The sequence below is a fragment of the Eumetopias jubatus genome, unplaced genomic scaffold (genome assembly GCF_037043125.1).
Source record: "Eumetopias jubatus isolate StellerSeaLion01/CBP00866 unplaced genomic scaffold, mEumJub1_p1.0 scaffold_13, whole genome shotgun sequence".
NCBI lineage: Eukaryota > Metazoa > Chordata > Mammalia > Carnivora > Otariidae > Eumetopias > Eumetopias jubatus.
In genome coordinates, this window is record NW_028274819.1 from 10142172 (window position 1) to 10154327 (window position 12156).

The 12156-nt window shown below is 61.1% G+C and overlaps 1 protein-coding gene across 1 annotated transcript in view; it reads left to right on the plus strand.

Moving 5' to 3' along the window:
* Positions 1–1704: 1704 nt before the first annotated feature.
* Positions 1705–12156, plus strand: part of SYT7 (synaptotagmin 7) — a 60639-nt gene continuing 50187 nt past the window's right edge. The window contains 4 exon segments of the mRNA XM_088017468.1: positions 1705–1732; positions 3503–3770; positions 3772–3826; positions 3828–4299. Of these exon segments, the coding sequence (XP_087873594.1) occupies positions 1705–1732; positions 3503–3770; positions 3772–3826; positions 3828–4299 (823 nt within the window).

The window sequence follows — 12156 nt, forward strand, 5'->3', positions numbered from 1 at the left end:
CAGTCCTATTTTATGGATGAGAAAACTGAGTCCCAGAGATGTCAAGTCACTGGCCAAAGCCAAACAGCTAGATGGTGGCAGAGGCAAGACCAGAGTTTAAGTCTAGGATTCTTCCCTGGATGCTGGATGCCTCTTTAGTATCAGGTCTTCAAAGTGGGGGTCAGCAGAAGTGTGACACGCATGCCGAGGCCTTGGGTAAGCCTCTGAGATTCAGTGGTCCCTGGGTCTGGGGACAAGAGGTGATTGATCTGCAAGCATTGACTCAGTCTCCATTGGGACGAGGTGCGCATAGGAATGGCCAGAGCTGCCTTCTAGAACTTCGTTGTTCTGTCCTTCCTGGGGAGGTGTTCATGTTATGCTTCTACCTGCTGTTGCCCTTCACAGCTGTCTTCCGGCTGGTCTCCGCCTGTCCCTCCTGGATCCAGCAAATGCTCAGCCTGAGCCTCTCACCACACGGATGGTGATAAGGAGAGAGGTGTGTTTGCTCTGTCTTGTTAGCTGCACAAACAGCTTCTTCATCATTTTTATTAATAATTCAGCCCGTGGTGAGGGGGGCAGGGTAGGGGGTACAGGAGCTGTGGGGAGACAGCAGCATTGGAGACCATGCCAGGTAGAGGCTGAGGGGAACCCAGGAGCCCTGCCTCCAGCCGTGGCCTAGCAACAGAGCCCGGCAGCCTCAGGGGCCCTGTTTAGGAGAGTGCGGGCCTGGTCTCTCTGCTCCAGAGGGACAGAACGTCCGTCTCTCCCTCCTCTGTTCCTCCAGAAGCCGACCCAGGACACCTGGGCCCTGATGACCACACCAGATCGGAAATAGGCCTGAGGGGCCCACAGTATTCAGTGGGGCATTCCTTGGGGAGCCAGGTGCTACCAGCATTTCCTGCCACATCACGGAACCCAGGACAAAGAAGCTGGCAGTGTCACAGAATGAGAAGCTTTCTCTGGGCCCCCCTCTACGGGGTGGAGGGGGGTTGGGGGGGGGAGGATGGGAAGGGGAGGGTCAGAGCGCCAAAGGCCCAGGCCCTCACCTTAGAGGGCCACGACCTGTAGTCAGAACTAGGGTTATTCCCACCCTCTGATCTCTTTTCTCAGAGGACCTGCTCACTTCCCGCACACTTCATTTCCTGCCTGCGCCCAGTCCTCCGTGAGTGCTCAGAAGACAGGGACTCACAGTGGGCTTGGCTCTTGTCGATGCTCCCCCAGGAGAGAGTAGCCTTCAAATGTAGCTGAATGGTTCGAGGTCAGACGTCTAGAAGAGCTTCCTTGAGAGGCAAAACATGGTAACGAGGAGTAGGTTCGAGATCCATCGGGAATAAGTTCTATGTTCCAAGTATCATTTTAAGTGCCTTACTGGTATCATCTCGCTTACTCTTTATAATAGTCAACAGGTGGTATTTTTATCTCCATGGTGTGGATGAGGACCGAGGCCCAGGAGTGTCAAGTGATCTGCCTGGGGTCACACAGCTATGAATGGCAGGGCCACGTAAATCTGTATTCTTTTCTCTTCCCAATGATTCTGCATCCCCTAGACTGAAGTGAATGAGACCCAGAGAAAGGGTGTCTTCAAACCTTTTCCTGTGTCGATGCAGGCAGGAAGTAAAACCCACTGAGGTTCCCAATGCCCCAGAGCCTCGGTCTCCACAGCAACATCTCATGGGATTTATCTAGTATGTCTGAGGGACTGTCCATCTCTGACGTTCTGGAACAATGACTGTCTACTGCCTCCTGGGAGTGAGTGAGTTTGGGATTTTTATGTTTGAAAGGGACAGGCTGTAAGCTCTCAGATGGGGGAGAGCACTGAGTTTGCTCATGAATCTCATAGTGGTTGGCAAAAGGCTGGAGCCAGGACCAAGGGTCTCCTCCCGATTCTCTTGCCAGCTCCCTGTGCTGCTAGCTCTGGGAGCTCCCTGGCCAGTTCTTTCCCCCTATAGAGGCCTTGTCTTCACCATCTGTCACCCCAGTGGTGGCCTCTCAGAGGTCCTCTCCCCACCAACTCTAAAAACTCCATGATTCTAAATGCTTATAAAGATCTGTTGAGTTGCCATGATGAATTCTGCTGTCCCAATCTGGACTCTCAGGTTGATAGATGGGGAGATTCCTGAGCAGGGAACCTTTCTGTGTGGAGCCCACTGATGACATGAGGTAGGGGTGGGAAGGGGCGGACTATTTGGTCTTTACTAGCTGGGCACTGAGAGAGGGAACTGGGGATGGGAGCAGGAAGAAGTCAAGATTGGAGACCCTGGAGTCCCAGCCTTTTGGCTTGGCTTCCTGGGGTTTGCCAAAAAACGGTATATGGATATATCCTAGATTCTTGGCTGCATATGGGTGGGGATGTCTGCAGGGTATACAAAACATAATAGCCTTTCACCAAGGGGTGAGGGCTGAGATTTCTGGCCAGGGACTAATTATGGGCTGAAATCTATGACTGCCTTTTTTTTTTTTTTCTTCCTTCCATTTTTAATTAGAACGTTCAATCCAAGGAAATCTGTTCTCCACCGGAACACTCTTTATGGTGGTTTGCTTGGGGGAATTTCCTTATCTGTTTCTCAACCGAAAAGCCGTGGGTGGAGGTGAGTGTGTGCCTGCGCACGAGTGTGTGTGTGTGTGTGTGTGTGTGCACGCGCATGTAATAGGCTCCATGCAAGTTCAAGAGTATGGGGTGTGTGTGTGAGTGAGTATTGGGGGAGACTTGAGACAGAGGCTGTGGGTGCTGGCTGCCTCCCGTGTTGGGGGAAGATGGAGGTGTGGTTGGGTGTGAGCTGTGCCGTACAGTCAGTTAAGTGGGTTTCTCCGGGTGGGATTAGGAATCCTTGATTTTACAAAGCCTGGCTCACCTTCCAACTTCATTCTCAGTGGAGGGGAGGGCAGGATGCTGCAGCGGGGCTAGGAGTTTTGCCCTCCTGCCTACCCCTTTCAGTTTAGGGTAGGGGCAGGCCCCTTGCGGAGCAGGAGTACTGCCGCAGTGTTCGTATCTCTTGTGTTTGTGTGCCGGTGTATGTGTGTGTAGAGGGAGGTGGTGGTGTAGTGGACTAGGTATGTAGGTGTGTGCTGGGAGGTCTCCGTACCTCAAACCACCAAGAGTTCATTCAGTTCCAGGCTTTGAAAATTGGGGGGAGAATTTCTCCTCCCTGCCCCAGAATCAAACATTTCCAATTCTAGGGTTCACCTGATTTGGGCTGTGCGGACCTGCCAGAGGCGCTGAGAGAGCCAAGGGAGCCCCAGGGTTGGAAGAAGGAGGGATTTCTTTCTTACCCACTGAAGTGCTGGGGTCAAGGAAAGGAAAGGGGGGTGGAGTGGAGGAGCGATGCAGGAGAGGGAGGAACAGAGGCCGAAAGGTCTGCGGCTGGGTTAAGTGAAGAGGGTCGCTAGGCCTCGTCCCCCACTGAGGGTGGCGATCCTGGTCCTTTCTGCGGCAGCTGTGTTCAAATTCGGGGAGATGGCCAGAGTAGACGGACCCAGGCTCAGCGCTGACAAAACATCCACTCCTGGTTTTTGCACACACCAGCCCGACTTCCCGGGACCGCCGCGGTGTCGAGTCCCGAGCTGACGCCCTCCAGCCGCCATTAGGCGGAAAACCCGGAGTGGCTTTCCACGCTTCTTGGAACGGAGTCAAAGGGCACCTCGGAGGAGGTGGCCAGCCACCCAGCCCCGCCCGGTTCGAAGCCGCTGCCATCAGAGGCGCCCCGGCCGGGCTGGTCGCGCCGTGCGGCAGGACCCGCAAGCTCGCAGGGCCCACCCGAGGGCTCCGTGCCCTCCCCGCGGGGGCTGCGGGCGGGGCGCGCGGGGCGGCGTTGGTGCCCTCGGGGCGGCTCCGGGCGGCGGCGGGCGCAGGGCTGCAGTGAGGCGCGCGGCCGGCAGCGGGCAGCAGCGGGCGCAGGCAGCCGCGGTGGCAGTGGCAGCGGGCGGGCGGCGCCGGCGGTGCCCCGGGCGCGCTCACACACACACACACACACACACACACACACACACACATACACGGTCTCGTACACACTCACACACGCTCCGGCGCGCACACGCGGCGCGCAGGCCAGAGGGAGGAGGCTCGGCGCGGCTCGGCGGCAGCGGCAGCGGCAGCGTGCTCGGCGGGCGGGCGGGAGGGCTGGCGGGCGGCCCCCGCTCCCCGGCTCCGCGGCTCGGTGCAGCCCGCGCGGCCCCCGCCCTCGGACCCGCCCCCGGGGGTCGCCCGGCCCCATGCCCTGCAGCGGCGGCGGAGCAGCGCGCGGCTGCGGGCGGCTCTGAGGAGCCCGGAGGGAGCCGGCGACTAGGGGACCATGTACCGGGACCCGGAGGCGGCCAGCCCAGGTAAGCGCGGCCCCGCGCGGGCTGGGGCGCCCCGCACCGGCAGGCAGGACCGGCGCCGTCTCGGAGCCCCAGCCCGGGGCTGCTGTCCACAGGAGCCGCACAGACTCCCCCCCCCCAACCCCGCCCCGGGGTCATCCCAGCACCGGGGGCGCGGGCTTGAGGGGCAGCGGCTCGGACCCCGGCCCCCGCAGTCCGGGCGCTGCCAGGCTTGATGCCCGGCGCCGGCTTCGCAGTGTCCCCACAAGGACCTCCTCCCCCCCTCCCCCAGCAGCCCAAGGACAACGTGTGTGGCGGAGCGAGGAGCCACTGTCCCCGCGGGAACCGGGCAGTGCCCTCAGAGGCACCCCCGGGTCCCCAGCACCGGTGCCCACGGGTGCCAGCGCTGCGGGACCCCAGGGCAAGGATCCCAGGCAGCTTTGGGCCAAGGTTGTGGGCACCGGGGAGCAGAGTGACATCGGCGGTGCCAACTGTGAATTGAGAGGGTGCCAAGGGGCAAGTGGGAATCTGGTGCAGCAGCAGGGGAGGGGGCCTCCGGAGAGGGAGGGAGGGTGGGGAACGGCAGGAGCGTTGACGCGGGGTTGGCGGGGGGGGGGGGGGGGGGGAGTACCTGAAGGGAAAGAGAGCAGAGATTGGTGAGAATGGGGGTGCCAGGGGAATGTGCTCCTGGGTTTGGGTAGGGGGAGAGCAAAGATCCCCAAACTCACTCCAGTCCTGTCGGGGGAGGGAGGGGGAGGGGCCGGCTCCTTTGCATCTCTCCCGAGGGAGCCGGGGAGTGGCCTGGGAGCCCACTGTCTGCTTGCTATCCTCCAAGCCCTGGCGAGGAATCTTTCCTCCTTCCTCTGGAAATTGCTCTGCCATTTCCTCCTTGGCTCCTGACACCTCCTCACACAGTGCCCACCTGTAGGCAGGTCCCCTGCAGCTCCTGCTCAGGCTGTCTCAGCTCCCACCTGGGGTACCCCACCCCAGACCCAGCACCCCCCAGTCTGCCAGCTCTGGCAGCGGGGTCTCTGCTTCTGGTTTTCTCTCTGATGCTAAAACAAGGTACCCCAGGCTGAGAACTTGCTCCCAAATGAAGGGCCTCCAGGCTTACTGCTGCTGACCTCCCAGGGTTGGGGGTGCTCCAGGAAGGGACAGCTCTAAGGCCCTCTGCAGAAGGGACCTTGAGCCCCCAAGGATTTTGAGGGCAGTCCAGGGGACACCAGCTTTGTCCACTCTTGTCCCAGCCCCACATTTGTTCTCCCTCTAGGGGCAGCCTCAGCCTGTCCCTGCCTCCTGAGGAGCCGGACCCTCACCCCCATCAAATCATCACCGCCTTCTGAGTCCACTGAGGAGGACCTACTGGTGCCAGGCACTGCACTCACTCAGCGCTTGGGGATAAGGGTGAGAGAGACTCGGTCTCCCTCTCCGGAACCTCTTGCCCATCCATGAATGTCCTCTAGGTGATGGCTGAAGGGACATGGCTCTTGGAGACCCCTCCCTTCCTCTGCCTGAACCCAAGTCACCAACCCTGGCACCTTCCCTCACGAGGCTGCCACCTGCCAGCGCTCGGACCCAGGGCAGAGGCAGTCTCTGGCCGGGATCACCCTCTCAGAAACCAAGCGCTTAGTTCAGAGGCCAGCTCTCGGGTATGAGGTTGGAAGGAAGGGGAGATGCAGTGAGGACACTCCCTTTACCCCTGCCCTGCCAGGCTGACAGCCTCCCTTTCCTCTTAGCCCAATGGCCTGGGTCCCTGCCCTCATCCCCTCTCCCTCCCCCCCGCTTTCCTCCCACGCCTGGGCACCATGACATCACTGCTCCTCGGAGCACCTCTGCCCTCTCCATGGAGGCCAACTTGACATGCTTGGCATCTTCTGGGCAAAGGGCCTGCAACCCAGTGCTGCCCCTGGCATCCTGGCAGCCCCTATGGGGCGTCTCCCTCTTCCGCCCTCCTCCCCAACAGGCCTCCCTATGGGGTGGAAACCTGTCTTGCCCAGTTGCGGTTGCAGGGCCCACCAGTGCCAGGGGCAGGGGCAGGGGCAGGGGCAGGGCAGCACTGACCAACCCGACCCGGAACAGACTGGGCCTGGGGTTCACTTCCCTCTGGTGTGGCCCCTGGACTGGATGGGGTCAGAAATAGGCTGGAGAGGGCAGAGTCTGCTTTTGATCCTGGGTCCTCCGGGGCTCTCTGAGGGTCCAGAATCATCAATCTGGCCTCTGTACCCCAGCCCCCTGGCATCCCCGCCCACCTCCTAGAATCCCTACAGCTCCAGGCCAGACTAGGCATTCCTTCCAACCCCAGCTCCCCTCAGGCCCCCTAGACTCTGCTCCCCCAGGCAGGGCTATGTGCCCCCCATTTCTGTCCCCCACCTCCCCTTTGGCTGGCACCTGGTAGGAGTGAGATATGCAAACTGATGCCTGTGTGATTCAGGCCCCCCCTTCTGGTCCCCCAGGGGCCGGTGCCTTGTCTGTTCTGATCTCCTCATCCCGCTCCCAGGGAACACCTGTGGCCCAATCGGTTTTTTTACAGTTTTCCCTCTCCTGTGCTCTGCTCTCCCGCGTTCCAGGCCGGTTCCAGAGTGTCCCTGACGTACTCCTTCCCTCAGCCCACTCACCCTGGTCTCCACAGGGTTCAGCCTGCTGGCTAAGACCCTGTCCACAGTTCCCTACCCACCTGGGCCCCTGGCCCCTTCTGGGATCTAGCTCAGCTTAAGCAAGGGACTGTGGGAAAAAGCCAGAGCCCAGTGAAGAACGAAGACCAGCCCCCCTCCCATACACCCCCCCCTTGGCTTCTGCTCCAGACTCTGTCCAGCCTCCCCCAAGCTGCCATGCCTGCAACTTCCTCTCTGTCCCCTCCCTGAGGCAGGCGGCCCTCTCCCTGCCCTCAACCCTCCTCCTGTGTTCATCCTGAAGCTGCCCTGGCCAGGCCTCCCTGTGTCCCTTCGACCCAGGCCCCAGGCCGGGCAGGGCCTCAGCAGGCCTGCAGGGGTCAGCGTTGCAGTGGGCAGGCAAGGCAGTTTCAGGGAGGGAGGAAGGGAAGGAGAGGTGACCTTGCAGGGAGCGAGCGAACAAGGCCAGAGAGGGAAAGTCTGGGCCAGTGCAGCAGAGCTGGGAGAGAGGTCAGGTCCTGAGGCTGCCTGCCTTGCCCCCAGCCCTCTGTGAGGTTGTCCCTGGGGGTAGCAGTGCTTGAAGTGTTGTCTGTCCCACCTGTTAGTGGGCTCTACCCTCTACCAGCAACTCTTCCAGAAAGGCCATTCTCAGGAGCACAGGGGACACACTGCATGGGGCAGGGGGCCTTGGCACAGCGGATCTCCTCTCTCAAGGCAGAGGGATCCATGAGGTTGTCCAGGCCAACCCTCTACCTGCTGGGCACAAGTTAAGAACAGAGGCCATTGGGTGGTGTGTAGGGCAGGAGTTAAGGGGTATGGCTGAAAGGGCCACCAGGATTAGGGAGGAGGGCTGGGGTATGGGAACGTCCAATGAGACCTGACTTTGTCTGACCGGTTGGTTCACTGTCAAACTCCTCCCCCGACCCCCATCTACGCCCCAACCCCCCAAGCCCCACCTGCACAGGCCCAGACCTCCCTTTCATCTCGGGCTTGGATCCAGGTCTAGGGCTGAAGAGCCCACGGTCTCCCAACAGGCCATGGCCAAGAGGGGTGGGGGCTGGGGCTGGGTGGGTCTGAAACCCTGGGTGAGAGGGATGGCTTCTGTGGGCTTGGGCCAGGGTAGCCGGTGCCCCCAAGCTGCATGTGACTGTGGAGACACGACCCTCCTAGGCCTTGGGTCACGCATGCTCTTAGGTGGCTTTGTGAGAACAGCTTGACCAGCGGGCTGGGTACTTGAGAACTGGGGGCCAGTGGGGAGGGAGATAGCCTCAAAGCCCCTCCTGGTGGGGGAAGAGAGGCTAGAGCGAGCCCTGCCCCTGACTGACCCCAAGCTCAGGCCCAAGGGGCCCTGAAGGCAACATAGCCTAGCAGCGAAGGGCTGCCCCCTCTCACCACCCCCTGCCAGCCCAGCTGTTGCAGGAGGCCTTGAGGGAAAGGCAGGGGAGGAGTGGGTGGCTCCTTCCCTCTGGCACCCCTCCTTTCCTCCCACCCCCACTCCCCGCCCACCCTCTATTCTCTGAGGGACTTTGAATCCTTATTGAATCTGATGGACCGTTTTCAATAACTGCTTCCCCCAGGGGAGCCAGGCTGTGAACGCAGGGATAGGAGCAGTGGGGGGGGGGCCTCTTGGGGGGAGGGCAGCGGGAGGCTGAGTCCTGAGCCAGGGACGCTTGGCTGGAAGGGGCATCACTAGGACAGTCCCCTCAGAGGTCCCATTGCTCCCCGGGGGTGCACGGGCAGCTCTGCGTGGATCCGGCTCCCTGCTCCGTGGGCAGTGCCCGGCAGGTGGCACGTGAGGCTGGTGAGGTCAGCTCCCTCTGTTGTGGCGGTCACTGGTCTGGCCAGGTGCCGGAGCCAGCCGGTGCCAGGCCCAGCCCGGGTGCCCGCCTGCCTTGCAAAGGGAACCCCAGCCGGTGGTGCCAGGAGGGTTGTGCCAGTTCCGTGGATATGGAAGTGCCTGACCTTCCAGGCAGTAGGGGCAGCCTGGCTGGGTCCTGTCCAATTTGCGTCTGGAGGGCAGGGCTTTGGTCTCACCCAGCAGCATTCCCCAAGGGCTGGAACGGAGTTGGCAGAAGACAGCATGGGACCTGTGGAAGGGGCTGGACGGTGCCCAGAGCCTGCGCCTGGAATTCCGGACCCAGCTGGTTTGGGAGGTGGGCCGGCACGTCGGGCCTGCTCTGGGGGGCTCTGTAGCTTCCACCTGGAGGGCCCTGTTGGAAGAGGTGTGTCTCCTGTGGGCAGGGGGCTGGGTCGGGAGCTGACTTGTATCAGGAGCCGTGGTGTTTGGCGAACGGATGTCTTGTCATTGAACCGGCCGGGCCACGGGCCCTGGGGCAGAGGGAGGGCAGGGCCCGAGGGGGAAAGCTCGTGTGTGCGAGTTCTGGTGCCGGCTGAACTCGGTCATAGCCGCGCTCGCTTGCTCGCTCGCTCGCTCCGTCTGAGTGCCGGCCGTAAACAGCAGCTAATGAGTGTATTTGTAGTTAGGTGCAGGAGGTGCGCGGGGAGCTGTGATGAGAAGCAGCGGGGAGGGCGCCTCCCCTGGCCCAATCCCCAGCCTGGCGGGCCGATGCCCCCCAGGGGCCCTGCCTGCCCCCTGCCACACCCTCCCACCTGCCAGCCGGCTGCCTCTTGAGGCTTCCATCTGCCGGGGCAGGGAGGTCCTCACCTGGCTGTGTGCGCAGCGTGCACAGGTGTGGATGGGAGGCTGTGGGAGCTTTGGTGTGTACAGATCCGGGCATTTCCAAGACAGCATGTGTGTCTGTCAGCGTGTGTGTGTGTTTGTGTGTGCGTACTATGTCTGATTCTGTGCGTGTGCACACAGCCCTCCCCCAGAGCCCTGAGAGGAGGGCCGCCCCCACCCCCATCTTGGTAGTGGTCCTGCTCCTTTGATGTCCTTCTCAGAGTGCAAGAAGCTGGGGGCTCTCGGCAGGCTGGGCGGGGGAAGGGGGAGACCCGTTGTGCCCATCAGAGGAGACAGGAGGCAGAGGTCTGAGCCCCAGCCCCAGGGGGCGCCTATAGTTGCTACTAGCATCCGAGAAAGGAGAGAACTTGGCGCCTGCAGAGCCCAGCCAGCTCTCTGGTTCTAGAGCCCTCAGGAGCCCCAGGAATGAGAGAGCAGGGCTGCCAGGCCCGGGGCGGTGGCGGGGGGGTGGAGGCGGGTCAGCCCTAGTAGGTGGGGGTCCCACGGTGCTGGCTGGTGAAGGGTGTACCCTGCCCCCAGCCGGGCTGGGGCAGTGTGGGGTGTGGGCAGCCACAAGGGGTGCCCACGTGAGGCCCTGCATGAGGGGAGCAGAGAGGAGAACTCTGTGGCTAATGTGTCCAATTAAATTACTTCCAACCCTGCGGCGGCAGCTGCTCCCGGTGGGGCCCTGGGTACAAATTGGATCCGTCTCATTACCACGGGGGGTGTCAGTGGGGCCAGAGAGCGGTCGGTGGCCAGCTCAGCCAGCACACGGCAGGCCTTCTCCCCCTTGCTCAGCCTGGGCCCGCTCCAGCCCCCTGGCGCATTTGCCCACTCCAGTACCCCTCAGGCTGCCAGGGGCAGGGGGCAGGATGGTCAGGAGGCACGCAGGGCCTGGCAAACCTCCCAGCCCTCACTCCCTTTCTCCAGGAATGGGGGTTTCACGCTCTGTAGGGGGTCCAGCCTCAGGAAGCCCTTCTCAGGTCACCCGACCCACCCTGTTCCCTCCCTTGATAACAGGAGCACCATAATAATAGCAGGTTCTTGCTTGGGGAGCACTCAGGATGTGCTAAGCACGTCATGTATGTGCCGCAGGGGGTGGCTTGCTTTTAGCTAGGTCTCTGGGGTCCAACAGCTAGCCATCTGTTTGAACCTTGGCAGAGATACTTGCTGCTTTGTCCCTGGAGCAAGTCACTCCTCTCTTCTGGCTTCGGTTTCTTTCTCTGTTAAATGGGTCTGATGATGGTTCTTATTTCACAGGGTTGGAGGATGAGGCGAGGTAAGGCGGGAAACATCTTTAGCAGAGAGCCCAGCACATAGTAAACACTCAGCCAATGACGGCTGTTATCAACCTTATCCTGCACCAAGTGATTGATGTCTGGCATGAGGGTTCCGGAAGCTCCAAGGAGGACATGCCTGCTTCAGCTGTGGTGGAGGAGGAGTCGGGGAGGGCTTCCCTGAGGCGGTGTCAGTCGGTTACCTTCAGAACAGCAAACACGTGTTGAATAATTCCTACGTGCCAGGTGCTGTTCTAAGCACATGACATACGTTAGCTCTTCCATCCTCCGACCAACCTGGGAAGGGGAAACTTGCAGTTAGAAGTCAGCTGGGGCTTCCAGCAAACACCAGCAGACCCAAGAGCATGAGCTTGGAGGGCCTTGGGTTTTGAAGGAAGAATAAGAGCTTGCCACATGACCGGCAGGGGTGAGGCATTTGGTGCCATGGGGACAGCATGTGCCATGGCCCAGAAGCAGGGTCTCGTTCCATGGGGGCTTGAATGGGGCTAGAAGAGAGGCCTTTGGGGGGCAGTAGCAGGAGGTGAGCCTTGGGAAAGGTGGGCTGGGCCAGATTATGAAGGTCTTGGCATTCAGAAACAGGAAAACTGGATTTTTTCTTTTTTTAACGAGGACCATGAAGAGCCATGGATGACTTTCAAGCCCATCTCTATACTGTAAAGAACTTGAACTCTGCAGCAGTGTGGAGGGTAGGAAGCCTGAAGGCAGGCAGGTACATGGAGCTGGAGTCCCAGGTTAATTCATCTGTCCCCACCTTTGCCCAGCCCCTCCTGGGTCTCTCCCCTGCACAGGGCTGAGTCCGAGACACCACACCAGGACGTCTGCAGCTTTCAGCTGGACGGGGACCCTGCCCTCGGAAAGCTTGTGGCAGGTAATGGGCTGTCAGGGGGGCACCAGGTGAAGATAGGTATGCATGGGCACACCCCGGGGGCTTACCTAGGGACATGGGGTATCAGAGACAGCCTTCTAGAGAAGGATACAGCGCCCAGGTGGGCAGGTCCAGGGCCCAGTGGACACAAATCCATGCCCCTGGGGATTGAATCAGCACCCCACCCCACACCATGGGTATCAGGGCCAGGCCCTGGGGGAGCCACACAGCTCACACTCCAGCTGCCAGCCGGGAGCTCCAGAGCCCCACCAGAGCCAACCTGTCTCCACGGCAACTGGGCAGGCCCCTCCCTTTCCATGCCCACGGCCCCTGGCACAGGGGCCCATTCCCAGCAAGGCTTGGGTACGTCTTCCCACTTCCCTGGGGGCTCGTCCCAGGGCAAACGCCCTCACCCCCAGGTGCCGGCAG